Source organism: Elgaria multicarinata, chromosome 20 (assembly GCF_023053635.1).
Source record: "Elgaria multicarinata webbii isolate HBS135686 ecotype San Diego chromosome 20, rElgMul1.1.pri, whole genome shotgun sequence".
Taxonomy (NCBI): Eukaryota; Metazoa; Chordata; class Lepidosauria; order Squamata; family Anguidae; genus Elgaria; species Elgaria multicarinata.
In genome coordinates, this window is record NC_086190.1 from 16,263,043 (window position 1) to 16,278,688 (window position 15,646).

At 47.1% G+C, this 15,646-nt stretch overlaps 1 protein-coding gene across 10 annotated transcripts in view; it reads left to right on the forward strand.

Annotated features, from left to right (window-relative positions):
* The window catches only part of KIF1B (kinesin family member 1B), a 137,537-nt gene that overhangs the window by 73,872 nt on the left and 48,019 nt on the right, over positions 1-15,646 (forward strand). For all 10 annotated transcript variants that reach the window (XM_063145497.1, XM_063145503.1, XM_063145499.1 and 7 more), the window contains 7 exons: positions 230-309; positions 1,298-1,373; positions 6,142-6,221; positions 8,593-8,699; positions 9,264-9,347; positions 10,019-10,199; positions 12,205-12,277. In XM_063145497.1, the coding sequence (XP_063001567.1) occupies positions 230-309; positions 1,298-1,373; positions 6,142-6,221; positions 8,593-8,699; positions 9,264-9,347; positions 10,019-10,199; positions 12,205-12,277 (681 nt within the window). The remainder of the gene's footprint in view (positions 1-229; positions 310-1,297; positions 1,374-6,141; positions 6,222-8,592; positions 8,700-9,263; positions 9,348-10,018; positions 10,200-12,204; positions 12,278-15,646) is intronic.

A 15,646-nucleotide genomic window follows, 5' to 3' on the forward strand; every position in this document is an offset into this window, starting at 1 on the left:
TTCCAGATTAAAAAAAATACGACTCCTTGCAGGTCCAAACTCTTCCCATTGTTCAGTTGGGCCACTGTCTGTCGTATGGTTTTACGCTACTTTTTCAAGGTGTCCTTTTGGGGGGTTGTTTAAGGTTTGGCTAAACGGGGCACTTAATATGTCAAGTACCCTAGCGAGCAATGGGTGTTTGCGCATGGCCCCATACGTACCCCTAATTCTCCGTTGTGCTTCGTGGCAGGAGTCTGAGAAAATCATTGCAGAGCTGAACGAGACCTGGGAGGAGAAACTGCGGAAGACCGAAGCTATTAGGATGGAGAGGTTAGTCACATGTTGCCCGTCCCCAAATCGTCTTGATAGTTTGCGTGGAAGATCAGAAGTCAGCCATTCCCAAGCAGGTGTCCTCCGGACCACAACTCCCTCCCCCCATCCCCAGCCAGCGTGGTTCGGGTTGTAGTCCAGCACATTTGGCAAAGGTTGATGGGATCTGTGTTGGGCTACACATTTGGACACCCATTTGGGAAAGATTGATGGGATTTATGCAACTTCGATTCAGGGCAATGTTCTAGCTGATCCTTTTTGGCTATTAGCTTCCAAAAGTGGAGAAGGCTGAGGGCAGTTATTCAGAAAGAAAAGACGGCAGAAAAGGAGTGACAGGCCAGGTCAGGCTGTCGTGCTACGGGTAAGGGTTTGTTGAGATGGGACCAGAGCCATTTGTAGCAGGTGGAATGGCAGAGAAGGAGGTGGTTGGATGTATAGCGCAGGAGACGGCATCGTAGGACATAGGCAGTTGCATGGCCAGTGAGTCCTGAACAACAGACAGAGATTGAGGGGCCTGAAGAATTTCTGCAAGCGAGACAAAAAATGAAGGAAGGAAGGTTAAAATAACAGAGAGCTGAAGAGAGAAGAAGCATCTCGGATATTGTGGTTAGAAGTGGGGAAATCTCTCTGGAGAGCTAGAGAAATCTAAACTAGAGAATGATAGATCCCCCAGGTGCTTTGGCCATAGTAAAAAGCTGCTCTCTGTTGCTGCTTTGGCTGTTCACCTTATCCTGGTGAAGGAGAGGGACGTAGGTCAAAAAAGTCCTTATTACCAAAATTAGAATATTTCATTAGGCTCTTCAGTAAACTTAGCTGTCCATGGGTAGTGTTTTTATATAAAAAAATGTTTGGTTGCCACTGTATTTTGTACTTATCCGCCCTCCAAACAGCATTCTTCTCCCTGTCCCCACTCCTGGTCCCCAATTCGAAGCTGAATTATCCACGTATTTTGACGACTTCTTACCCGTCTCTTCTCCCTGTTCCACAGAGAAGCTTTGCTTGCCGAGATGGGAGTCGCCATTCGAGAAGACGGAGGGACCCTCGGCGTCTTCTCTCCAAAAAAGGTGCGTGGTGCTGCTGCTGGGATTTTTTTTCATCAAGGCATAAAACCCTTGGGAAGTCCCCATTCATCCTTGGGCTTTCTAGGGTGTGCATTTTGGCTCTCAATGGATTAGATCCAAAGAGAAGACGGAAGAAGGGGCCGTTGGCGTTGCTCTGTGAACATTTGCAGAAGAGCCGACGTTCGACTTCACACAGGGCTTTTAATGGGCATGTCAGCAGCTGGTTGGCCACTGTGTGAACAGAATGCTGGCCTGATCCAGCAGGGCTCTTCTGGTGCTCTGAATTGGTAGGTCCTGTAAAGGCTTCCACTCGAGCAGGAACGTGTTCAGTTGGAACCAGGTCATAGAATCATAGAATAGCAGAGTTGGAAGGGGCCTACAAGGCCATCGAGTCCAACCCCCTGCTCAATGCAGGAATCCACCCTAAAGCATCCCTGACAGAGGGTTGTCCAGCTGCCTCTTGAAGGCCTCTGGTGTGGGAGAGCCCACAACCTCACCAGGCAACTGATTCCATTGTCGTACTGCTCTAACAGTCAGAAAGTTTTTCCTGATGTTCAGCTGGAATCTGGCTTACTTTAACTTGAGCCCGTTATTCCATGTCCCGCACTCTGAGAGGATCGAGAAGAGATCCTGGCCCTCCTCTGTGTGACAACCTTTTAAGTATTTGAAGAGTGCTCTCATGTCTCCCCTCAATCTCCCCTTCTCCAGGCTAAACATGCCCAGTTGTTTCAGTCTCTCCTCATAGGGCTTTGTTTCCAGACCCCTGATCATCCTGGTTGCCCTCCTCTGAACACGCTCCAGCTTGTCTGCATCCTTCTTGAATTGTGGAGCCCAGAACTGGACGCATAAAACTGAGCCCAGAAAGGCAGCAAGGTCTCTTGTTGCCTTTCTCGTGCAATGCAGTCATGCGAGGTGTGTCAGATGGTCCTTTTTCACTTTCTGGATCCAGCTCCCCGGGATTGTTCCATGGCAGCTTCTCTTCTCCCTGATGGCTGCTCCTAATGCTTTTGGGAAAGAGACATCGAATAGATGGCAGTCAATATGATGGAAAAACGGGTGGGGCCGCTTGTGTCACTGCAAAGGTTTTGGCCTACAACACCCACCAGCTATAGCCAGCATTGCCAGTGGTGAGGGATCATGGGAGTTGTAGGCCACAAGTTGCTCAACCCTGACTTAAAAACAACTGTGCTAACTTAGGCCATAGCTAGACCTAAGGTTTATCCCTGGATCATCCAGGGGTCAAACCTGTTCATCTAGGTGACACACAGGGGATCCAGTGCTCAGGCAGGGGTGAACCCTGGATGATCCCAGGATAAACCTTAGGTCTAGCTGTGGCCTTATAAGAATTGTCTGAAAAGTCTGTAGTAACTGCTCTAAAGTCTCTTTTGAATCATTCTCAGCTTCAGGCAGTAGTGTTGTCCTGCATGCACTGTGCTGCTGTTAAAAGTCTCTACAGCACGTGGCCATTCACGGCGTGGAAATATTTTGCAAGCTCATACACCAAGACTGTTTGTTTATTTATTTACTTATTACATTTATATACCGCCCCATAGCCGAAGCTCTCTGGGCGGTTTACAAAAGCTAAAACAGTAAACGTTTAAAAAGTATACAAAATTTAAGAATCATCAGAAACATAAAAACAACAATATAAAAACAACACTAGCCTGTTGTAGCCTTCCAGATGTGAGAAAATGGCCGTGGCCTCCTCCTCCAACCGGATCCCCTCCAGATGTTTTGGGCTACAACTGCGCAGTCCGAGACATCCCCACCATTGGCTATGCCGTCTGGGGCTGATGGGAGTTACAGACTAAAACATCTGGAGGGTGCCAAGATTGCGGGGAGGCGGCTGTATGTTAACGGATTCGTTGGCAGATGAGAGGCCTGTGTTTGCAGAAAATCTCACTGTTATTATTTGGGATAGTCCGAATCCGTGGAAAGTTTAGCTCGAAACGCTGCTCACAGATGCTAGACTTGGTTATATTAGAGTCTTGGTTATACCTTTCGATAACTCGGACTCAAATTGTTGGCTTGGCTAGTGGGTCCCTAATGCGCCTTCCACTCGCAATTGCTTCCATCCCATAAGTCAGCCTTCCCCAACTTGGTGCCCTCCAGATGCTTTGGACTACAGCTTACAGCATTCCGGACCCTTGGGCGTGCCAGTTGGGACTGTTGGGAATCAACCTGGAAAACGTCGGGCCGGCATTAGATTGGGGAAAGCTGCAATAAATGACATCCAAGTTTATTCTGCTTAATAATGCATTCCATTCTCACCATTGGGTCAATCTCCAATTTCCTTCAAGAAAAACCATTGCGGCCAACACCCCTCAGTTGGGTCTAGTCTCAAAAATCTTGGCAGCTATCCTTGGAGCTGTTTATTTATTTGCAGCGGACTCGATGATTGAGTTCTGCTAAGGCCTCTTGAAGCCATTCGCCAGTTGGACATCCTTAACTATTGGGTTCAGGCATGGAGCGCACAGCTATGGATGTGTGGTGGTTCATGGTGTGCAAGGCTTGGACGCACGGGTTAGGAGGACTTTCCACAAAATGTTTTGTAGAAGTGTCACAGAAACAAGTCACTTTTTGCCACCTTGTTCAGGTTACTCTGATTTCTGGATCTGTGGCTGGCATTATGCGTCACCATCTTGCCCGTCTCCAGACGGTGTTGAGGTCAGGTATTGACCTGTGGCCCCAACACAGGGAAGGAACCCAAAGCTTCAACCCTTCTCAGTTTTCTGGAGCACCCAAAAAGTCTGGGAGCGGTGCTGGGGAGTTCTCCGTTTGCCCGCTCTGCCGTGGCCACATCAAGGTCTGAAGTTACCTTCTTTGAAGGCCTCTGAAACCTAGAGTCCGTCACTAGTCATCATGCCGGTATTTTCTCACCCACCTCTGCAAACGCTCTTCCTCCCCTCCTGTTTCTTTCATCGTCTGGATTCTCTCCGTGTAGATCTTCCCCCGGAGGCCATCAACTCTGTTTGATGACCCTTTCGATGCATTTGCTGTCGACCAGGTTTGTGTGTCTGTGTGTGCGTGTGCAGAAATAGAAGCTTAAGTAGCCTGTGGAATTAGAAGACAGGATTCCGCCTCCTCCTGGCCTGTCTTATCCATCCTGATCCACTTCTTGCCTGTTATCCGTTTCCTCGTTTTCTACCCTCTGTTCCTTGCAGTTCTTGTAGGCTCAGTTTATACTCTGTTGGGCAGTTTGTAGCAATGAACATGTTGGAACCCTAGTTAATAACCCAGAGTTACTGGTATGAATCCTGGGTGTCGATGTCCATCTCGTTCTTTCCTTTTTTTGTTGTCGTTTTGTTCTGACATTTTGTTTTTCCTCTCACCTGTGCTTGCTGGCATTCCATTGGCTAGATTTTCACTCCAAGGCCATGTGACTTGTTTGCCGATTCCAATGGGGTGTTTTCGCCAAAGAAGGTTGGTTTAGTGGTCGTCGTAGCTCTAGGATCTGTTGAATCATAGAATCATAGAATAGTAGAGTTGGAAGGGGCCTATAAGGCCATCGAGTCCAACCCCCTGCTCAATGCAGGAATCCACCCTAAAGCATCCCTGATAGATGGTTGTCCAGCTGCCTCTTGAAGGCCTCTAGTGTGGGAGAGCCCACAACCTCCCTAGGTCACTGGTTCCATTGTTGTACTGCTCTAACAGTCAGGAAGATTTTCCTGATGTCCAGCCAGAATCTGGCTTCCTGTAACTTCAGCCCGTTATTCCGTGTCCTGCACTCTGGGAGGATCGAGAAGAGATCCTGGCCCTCCTCTGTGTGACAGGGTTTGGTACAAGCCACCATTTCAGCCGAGCCTAGATTTTTCTTTCCTGGCTTTGGAAGGAGGAGCCACAAGAACGCCAACTTACTCACACGTGATTGTTCTTCCAGCCTGCTCAATGGATCCTGGGCTGGACATTCCTTACCTTATACCTTGCCAGGATCAATCGAGACTGTGAAGCTTTATACACCAAATCACTCTGCTGGGAGGCCATTTTGAAATAGAAATGGTGCTGGCTTCTTCCATATCCCAACCACCGCCATCACCACTCATTCCTCCCTTCCTGAATGCTTGAAATGTCTACTTCTGGCAAGTGGAGGAGGAGAGTGAACTTGGGTTAGCCACTGGTGTGCTAAGGAGGCTCTCTCAAAGACCTGATTTTTCCCCAGTGGCTGTCAATTACCTAATCCCTGCTAAATAAATAGACCAGGGGAAAAGAGAACCTTTTAGTGTACCGAGTAGATCAGGGGTAGGCAATTTCCACTGGTCCTCCCCAATGGAACCCAGTGGGGGCCGTATCGTCCTCCGAAATGCCACCATGGTGTTGTCAAATTTGCCACTGGAAATTTGGCAGTGGGAATAACTCTCCCGATTTTCCTTTAGAACGTGGCGTGCTCGAAGCGTATTCCTTGTTGTAAAGCAAAATTACGCTCTCAAGAGGCTTACAGAAAATGGGGGCTGCAAAATCAGCCGGTTGGGTTGGCGGGGAGGTGAAGGCCCACGAGCCATGAGTTTTCCACCCCTGGAGTAGATCACCAACTTTACCGATTCTTGACTGACCGACAGTCCAACAGTTCTTCCCGTGATGTTTGGCTCTTTCTGTACTGCAGTAATTTTCATTTTTTCAATAAATGATTTGGGGGGGGGTGTTTGCTGGTAGGGTGGGGTGAAGGGTGATAACCTGGAGTTGCATTTGGACCTTGAAGTCCTCAGGTCCCTTTGTGAGGCGTGGCGCCACGGGAAGAAAGACTCCGATTCAGACTGTGCCGTTCTCATTTCAGACACCTCATCTTGTCAACCTCAACGAAGATCCCCTCATGTCGGAGTGCCTGCTTTACTACATCAAAGATGGTATAACCAGGTAAGAGGCGGCATTGGTGCAGATCAGGTGTGGGCCGCTTATGACCCTCAGAAATTTTGGGCTACAGCCCCCACCAATGGCTAGGCCAGCCAAGGCTGATGGGAGTTGTTGGCCGCAAATTGCCTATCCCTGTTGTAGATGGAGGCCTTCCGTTTTGAGGCCGCTTCGCCTTCTCCTGCTCCTCCCAAACGAAATCTGTCATATTAAGTTCTTGGCCGCCAGGCGAACCACACACTTCATTACCTATGTCCTTGTTTACATCCATGGGGTGAATGCTCCTTGTCAGATCTGGAATCGCAGGAGCTTTGTGCCAAGGTTGAATTGCCAGGGGAGTTTCGGAAGGGAAAGGTGGTTGCGTTCACTGGGCGTTTTCCTCTTGGGGTTCGGAAGGTGGCGGCAGGGACCTCACTGCCATTCCGCACCGTCTTACCTGGAACGCCACGTTCACCTTTGTCCTTTGCAAACACAGGGCGAGAAGACGGGCTGAAAAGGGCCAATCTCAAAGTTGAAAACACACTTATTGACTGATTTTTAAAGCTTGGAGAAATGGGATGGTTTGGGCATGTTGCTGAAGTGATAACACCGACGGTGGCCCTGTGGATTTCCCTGAGATGGGGAAACACCTTCCTCTGGTGGCCACTCGCCTACCCTCTGAAGGCAGCAGAAATCAGAGAAGGGCCTTAGCCAATGGTATTTTATAGTTTATTGTCGTTCCCCGCCTTGATCAAAGTGGAGAGGCGGGTAAGAAATAAATTTATTATTCTTATTTTTTTTTTTATTGGTGTGTTCGTACGGGAGCAGAGCGCTGTTTTATGTGGCCTTTTGAAAGTATTTTTTTTTTAAAAAAAGTAAATTACATTTGTAATAATTGTTTGAATACACTGTACTTTTAATATACCAGTACATCTAGGGGTGAGCATATTACCCCTACATTAAAATCACTCCACTGGCTGCCAATTAGTTTCCGGGCAAAGTACAAAGTGTTGGTCATTACCTTTAAAGCCCTACATGGTTTGGGTCCAGGTTACCTGCGGGATCGCCTTCTTCCATACAGTCCGCCCCGCACACTCAGGTCCTCTGGGTTGAACTTCCTTCCTTCAGCTAAATCTAGGCTGACATCAGTTTCCCAGAGGACCTTTTCTTCTGTCGCCCCCAGATTGTGGAATGGCCTGCCGGAGGAGATTCGTAAAATCAACTCTCTGTGTGATTTTAAGGCAGCTTTAAAGACTAGCCTTTTCCGGCAGGCCTATCCAGATCAATGTAAAATCAAGAATTTTTAAAATGTATTGATTCCTGTTCTAATGTTGTTCCCTGCCTCGATCCAAAGGGAGAGGCGGGTAAGAAATTATTATTATATGTAATGATTTTATTTTTATTTTTATCTACCAAATGTAATGATTTTATTTTATGTCCAACTTGGACATAATTACATTTTATGTTCCTAAAGTAACAAAGTGACTTTCAATCGGTAAAAAGGGCTAATATTGCATTATTTCAATTTTTCTGAAAATTTCTGTGTTTTTTCCGAAACCCCCCTGGGGGGAAAAAAACATTTTTTCCCCCATGGCTTCAAATTTTTTGGAAATTTTACATCTCTTAGCAGGGAGTGTGTGCAGTTCGGGAGAGGCTAGGTTTGTTCATGGCTTGCTAAACCGTCGTTTAGCTTGATGGCCAAATGCAGCTAGGCGCTTCACCCAACCTGGTGCTCGCGAGGTTTGCGGCGGATCCGCGGCACTGTGTCCTGCAGGAGGGAGATTTCACGGGAGCTGAAGCTGAGTGATTGCCACAAAGTCTGTGTTCTTTCTGGCTCACTGATGTTCATTTCCTATAATAGTGGAACCATATCGTTCTTATCAGGCCAGTTGAAAGAAGGTCATTTCTGAATCAAATTAGAAGAGAAATTGGGTCCGCTATATCAATACCTCAGTTAGGAATGTTTCATGGAGGCTGTCGCCAAAGGATTATTTTGCCTTTGTGGGAATCGAAATGACATTCTAACCTTACTATGTGTTGTTTCTGTTTCTGTTTTGAGCTTTGTGATGTTGCTGTAAACCAGAGGTGGGCTACTGTGGGGGGAAAACCCATGGGTTTCTGTGGGGTGCATTGCAGTCTGAGGGGGCACCCCAAATTAAACAAAAAACGCCACTTTGTAGCGCTCAGTTGCTCTCAAATTGTGAAAAACAGCTTGCTGTAAGCTAAACTTGACCCTTTTAGTGTTAAAGATAACATTTCTTTCCCTGAATTTTGGAGGCTGTGGAACATGGGCCACGTGTTGTCCACCCCTGCTTCAAACTGTGTGTCGGCGTGGGTTTATTGTAGATTCATGTGTTTGTTCTTAAAAGCGATCGAGAATTCTGTTTGTTGGGCACAGGGTTGGCCAGGCCGATGCCGAACGGCGTCAAGACATCGTTCTGAGCGGGGCTCACATCAAAGAGGAACACTGTGTCTTCCGAAGCGAGAGGAATCACAACGGCCACGGTGAGAAGGGCAGATCGCTTATTGGCTAAATGCCTCGGCCATTTTGCTCTGTGGAGCTCCCTGTATTGGTACTGGCCATCTATCAGCACCTTGCTGGTCTGTAGGGCAGAGCTATTATCCCACAATGCCGTTTCATGCGGGATAAGGCCATCAGTGGCTGCTAGTCACGATGGCTGTATATTGCGCCCAGTATCAGAGGCAGGAGAGGCCTCTGAATACCAGTTGCTGGGGGCACACCAGCGGGAGGCTGCTATCGCCCCCACAACCTGCTTTTGGGAACCAAACGCTGGACTTAGATAGGCCTTTGGTCTGATCCAGCACCGCTCTTCCCCAAACTGGCGCTCTCCCGCTGTTTGGGGCTCCCAACTCCCATCTGCCCCAGGCAGCATGGCCCAGCGGTCAAAAATACCGGGAGTTGTGGTCCAAAACATCTTGAAAGCACCACTGTGCAATATCTCCCAAGCCCTTACCAGGTAGCTCAAAGAACATCGTTGGTTTTTGGGTTCTCCCCTTTTCTCCGGCGGGTCAAATCGTGACGAGAGTTCCCTTTCATTCCCTTTCTAGTCATCGTTACCCTGGAGCCTTGTGAGCGGTCGGAAACGTACGTCAACGGGAAGAGGGTGGTGCAGCCGGTCCAGCTGCGCTCAGGTAAAACGTCGGGGTTGGGATTTCTCGGCTCGAAAAAAACGTGCGTTGAGAACAGCTTCCTTTTAAGAAACGTGGGAAGCTGCTGTATCCCAGCTTAGCTTCTTTGCTCAGCTGGCCCTGGGTCGCCTTGCTCTGATTGACAGTGGCTCTCTTGGGTGTCTTCCACATTTATTTATTTATTTATTATTACATTTATATCCCGCCTTTTTCCCCTCCAACGAACCCAAGGTGGCACACATAACCCTCTTCCTTCTCTCCATTGTATCCTCACAACAACCCTGTGAGGTGGGTTGGGCTGAGAGTCTGTGACCGGCTCAAAGTCACCCGGTGAGCTTCCGGGGCTGAGTAGGGGCTAGAACCCGGATCTCCCGACTCCCAGTCTGGCAGTCTAGCCGCTACGCCACGCTGGCACATCACTTGCTAACCATTCCTTTTTAAAACTGGAGAAGTCAGGGATTGAACATGGGCCCTTCTGTATGCAAAGCAGGTGCTCCAGCCCTTCCCAGAAGCCTGTCTCGTTTCCTCCGTTAAATTTTATGTGTTCCGGTCTTTGATCATCCTTGAAAATTCACTGCCCCAGGAAAACACAGCTCAGTTCTTACTGGTTAAAAACAAACTAAACCCCTTCACCCCTTTGGTCATAATCTTTTTTATTTTTACGGCTCGTCCAGGAAATCGCATTATTATGGGCAAAAACCACGTGTTCCGTTTCAACCACCCTGAGCAAGCCCGGGCCGAGCGGGAGAAAACGCCGTCGGCAGAGACGCCGTCGGAACCAGTGGACTGGACGTTTGCTCAGAGGGAACTGCTGGAGAAACAAGGCATTGATATGAAGCAGGAGATGGAGAAAAGGTAATGATGCGTTTCGTGCAACGCTGAATAACAGCTCTGTACTCTCCTTTGCTGTTACTCCGTTCCAGTTGTTTCTAGCGTATTCTATTTCCTGCTTTGTTCTGATGTTGCATAGCATCTGTTCCAGACTCCCCCAACCCGACACCCCCCAGATGTGATGGACTACAGCTCCCATCATCCCCAACAAGTGTCTCTGCCGGCTGAGGCAGCTGCAGTCCAACGTATCTGGAGAATGCCAGTTTTGGGGTAGTCTGCTCTGTTCTGTTATAGACTGTTTTCTATTTCCTGTTCCGTTTAATGTGGTCTAGCCTCCTGCCTGAAACTGGCGCAGGCTGAATATGTAAATACTGCAAACATTTGCTGGGTAGCAATTCCAGGCATCCTGTGGAGAGGCCTCTTGCATTTTTAGCGGGTTAACCCCTCTCTGGAACTTGAGGAAGGCTTTGGTAAGCTGCTTTCCTTTCTGTTCATGAACGGGTTTTGTTTTGTCAAGAGATGCTTTTCTCCTTCCCAGAACGGAACGTTAGTCATGATTTATTAGCTTGTTACAGGAATCTCATGCCTTCCAAATTCGTTGTCTTCCCCTTGCCCACGATATCTTGCAAGCCTGACAAAATAAGTTTCTGGAAAACTCTGCGACCTGGGTAGGCAGAAGTAGATCAGGATCTACTAGTAGCAACCTGGGTGATTTGTAGTCGGTCTCCCAGGGCTTCTTACTCAGGTAGAATCGTAAGGGGAAAAACCTTTGCCATGGCTGGTTAGGTGCTAATTGCTTATCTCTCAGCCTCTGCGTTCCTCACCTGTCAAAGAAGAATGGTAATGAGTTGCTTTTGAAAGCTTTCACTGACAAAGGATTTGATCTATGGATGCCTCAGTTACACTTTGGAAGTTATGAGATAGGAGGGAACGTTGAGTCCCCCGTGAAAAACTTCCACAAGTTCAGAAACTTTAAATCTGCCTACAACAAACACCTTCCTTAAATAAGTAATCTTCTGTGTATTGCCCTTTAACACTCCCACCCTTTAAGCATCCTACCATGCTTACAGCCATGGTAAGTAAAGAGGGATTTGTTTCAGCGTTGTAAAGCTGATAACCATCTTGGAAAATCCATCACGCAAGCAGGAATTGTAGCTGGGCAGAGTTTGGAGCACTAACACTTTTGGGTGAGGTGCATCCTCCACAACTCATCCGCAGTTGAAAATCAAGCAATTCCCTTCTTCTGTTTATCTATTAAAAGATATTTTTTAATCCTACTCCACAGCCAAAAAGGCTCTTGGAACAACTTACATATAATCAGTAATACAAGGCAGTTCCTTGTATTACTGATTATTGTGATTATTGTGTCTAAAAAGACACGACACACAAGGAAGAAGGAACAGGGAGGGAAGAGGAGTAAAAAACAAAGTCTCTCAGCCAGGGTGGTGGAATGTCCCTTCTTCCCCCTCTATTCTAACAACAACAACAACAACAACAACAACAACAATAATAATAATAAATTCATTTCTTACCTGCCTCTCCATCCTGATCGAGGTGGGGAAACAACAATAAGTGTAAAATACATAAAATAGTGATTAAAAACATAGCATACATTGTTAAAACTTCCTTTAAAAATATCCTAAAAGCATCCTAAAATTCCACTGGATAGGCCTGCCGGAAGAGATCAGTCTTGATAGCTTTCTTAAATGCTAAAAGACTGTTAAGTTGATGAATCTCCTCTGGCAGGCCATTCCACAGTCTGGGAGCAGCAGAAGAGACGGCCCTCTGGGTAATACCTGTCAGCCTAGTTTTGGCTGGCTGAAGGAAGTTCTTCCCAGAGGACCTGAGTGTGCGGGGCGGAGAATTCCTCAAGAATTCTCAGTCTCTTAAGTGGCAGTTGTCCGTTTCCCGAGACATTCTTTAGTGGGACGAACCGGACGGGGCGGTGCAGCCTCAGATCCCATCCTGACTTCGCTCCCGGGTTGAAGCCGTGGTGGACTGCATGACTGACCTCTGCTTCTCTCCTCAGACTTCAGGAGATGGAGATTCTGTACAAGAAGGAGAAGGAAGAAGCGGACCTCTTACTGGAGCAGCAGAGGCTGGTAGGTGTTGATATTTCTGAGCTGCCCTCGCAGAGATCATCTGCTGACCTTCTTGACTCTTGAAGACAGGAGATGCACTTGGATTGTTGGATCCCACTCTTAGCTGCCACTTCCCCTTTCGGGTGCTAATTTGGCTTTAAGTTCACCATTCTGGAGGGCACCCAATATGTCGAAATCTCACCCACGCGCTGATGTTGACCCTAAACAAGTACAGTGCCAATGCCCTGGTTTTTCCCCCCTTAAAGGAAGGCTTGCGTGTTGCGTTGTGACAAAACAACATCCAACCCCCAGTTGCTTCCTGGTGGTCTTGCTGGTTATATGGTTGCCGTGGAAGTTTTCCTTTTTTTCTGTAGTTTTGTCTTGATTCGTCACCAAGTACTAATTCTGTGCTACTGAGAAGAAATGTCCGGGGTTTCTTTGTGCTTGTGCGAGGGTTCCTTGAAAACGCGATGTCCAGAATGGTCACTGCAACTATGCATGTCTTAACCTTTCTGCCCTGCCCTGCATGGAGACTGTATCCTTAGCGAGGGTGTTGAAGATGCATGTGTTGCTGCCGATAGGGTTACGTAAAAGACCAAGGGAAATCAACCACTCATGGAGGTAGCGCAGGACGGGTGGCGTCCCTTCCATCCGTCGACAAGGGGGCGACGGCGTTCTGCGCTCGTTGAAGCGCCCAGATAGTTGCTAGGGGCCACCAGACAGAGAGCAGATCACCGTAGTCTAGTTTGGAGCAGGGGTGGATTTGATTTGATTTAATTAACTAATTGATTTTCATTTCTGTACCGCCCAATAGCCGAAGCTCTCTGGGCGGTTTACAAAATTAAGACAATTCGTAACAAAACAACAGTATAAAACCACAATATAAAATACATTATAAAATACAGTATCAATTTGATTTAAATCACAATGTAAATCACTACTCAGAGGGACTCGATTTAATCATGTGACTTCCCCACCCCCCAAAAAGTGCACTCTAGTCATTGAATTTTTTGAAACTTAGCACTTAAGAGGTAAGGGGTTGGTTCTGTGTACATAGATTTGCAAAGGCACAATGGGATTGTGATCTCTGCAGACACAAATTCACAGTTTTATTTATTTATTTATTTATTTCATTACATTTATATACCGCCCCACAGCTGAAGCTCTCTGGGCGGTTCACAAAAGCTAAAAACAGTAAACATTAAAAATATACAAAATTTAAAAACTATCAGAGACGTAAAAACAACAGTATAAAAACAGCAGTTTTGAGAGCTGTAAAACCAATCAGCTGTGATAATGTCTTCCAGGTAGAAAAATTGCTCCATAATCTTACAGAAACCTCTGGAAGAGCATGACATGGTGAATGGATGAATTATTATTATTATTATTATTATTATTTATTTATATAGCACCATCAATGTACATGGTGCTGTACAGATTACACAGTAAATAGCAAGACCCTGCCGCATAGGCTTACAATCTAATAAATGAATGGAATTCATTTACCCAAAATATTAAACATTGCATGAATATACAGCCTCATGCTACATAATTAAAAACTGATTCTTATTTCATGATGAATAACCTTTGGACTATAATGTATCTTAAATAGAAAACTTTCTTTAGATAGATTTTTCCTCAAAAAGCATTTTATTAAAAAAAAATCCGATTTAAATAAAAAAAATCAATTTAAATTAAAAAAAAATCCTTTTTTTTAAAAAAAAAATCATTGATTTTTATCCACCCTGGTTTGGAGGGTACCGGGTGGGAAGGAGGGATGCCTCTTCCAAAAGAGGAAGCCTTCAGTAGGAAGATCATCAAGACAGCTGAGAGTACAACAGCTCATAGCGAGGGAAACAGATCAAGCTGGGCCAGTGGGGTAATCTGCGGCCACTAATTGAATGTTCCAGATTTGGGTATGACCTGACACAGAAGGCGTTACGTAGGATTACCAGTTAATCCAGAGAGCAGACTAGCAACTCATTGGGACCTGTGGTGTCCTGCGAAGTGGGCAGAGCTCAGAGCTTCCTCTACTAGAGGCGTCAAGCAAGGGATTTAAGGGGCCATTTGGGGCTCCCCTTTGGGGGCCTGTGGAATCCCCGTCACTCCCAGCAAAAGCGACACAGAATCATCTTCAGGGCTTTGAAGCTGCAGCCGTTCTTAGGGCGAAGAGCCTGAATGCACTAAAGGTGGCAGCCGTGTGCCGCAGCACTGGTTTTTCCTCCCCTATTTGCTCTAAACGTTCCCAACCTGGTGCCCTCCAGATGTTTTGGGTGAGAACAACCAGCATTTCTGACCATTGGCCATGCTGGCTGGGGCTGGTGGAGGTTGAAGTCTGGCAACATCTGGAAGGCATCAGGTTGGGGAAGGTTGCTCAGTGGGTGTCTGTGAATGTGGTGAGTATGTGAAAGTGAGGTGCAGTACATCAGTAAGAGCAGGCAACATGCCAAAGCTGCAAGGAAGGGGATGTGGATGGGGTGTTCATTGGTTCCTTGAGGCTCACATGGGAAGCTGGTAGCAAGATCAGGCCAGGGAGGCAAATCAAGGCAGGAAGAATAGCAGGACCATGGATAGCTCTGAGGGACACCTGCTGGCTGCTGGAACTCTTTCCTACTCCAATAGGAGGATGTTGTCTCAGCACGGAGCTAAAGCCACCCGAAGCTTGTCGTAGGCTGACAAGCCAGCTCTGCCATTCCTGGATGACCTGACTATACTGATAAAGGGTCCGCCCCAGATTTGGTCACCTGATATTTCTGCAAGGCTGGAGAGACGGAGGTTCTGACAGAGGATGATGGCAGAGCTGTGTTCTCTGGCCAGGAGGCCTTGAATAAGGCACTAATTGTCCGAATAATTGTTATTGTTATTGCATCTCTATCCCACCTTTCCTCCGAGGATCCCAAGGTGGTGCACATGGTCCTCTGTTCCCCATTTCATCCCCGCAACAGCTCTGTGAGGTAGGCTAGGCTGAGAGTCGGTACTGGCCTGAGGTCACCCAGTGATTATGTTCTTATGCTTCATAAGAACATAATCAGAGCTCTGCTGGATCAGACCGAAGGTCCACCTAGTCCAGCACTCTGTTCCCACAGGGGCCAACCAGCTCTTGACCAGGACATGAGTGCAACAGCACCCTTCCACCCATGTTCCCCAGCAACTGGTGCACACAGGCTTACTGCCTCTGAGACTGGAGACAGCACATTACCATCTGGGCTAGTAGCCCTTGATAGCCTTCTCCTCCAGGAATTGATCCAACTTCATGGCCGAGTGGAGACTAGAACTTGGGTCTTCCCAGGCCTAGTCTAAATCGTTAGTGAGTATTTGCCTTTTTGTTGCCACAAGGGAGAGAGGGAGAGAGAAAGAGAGAGATGGTGACAAGTTTGATGATGTCAATAT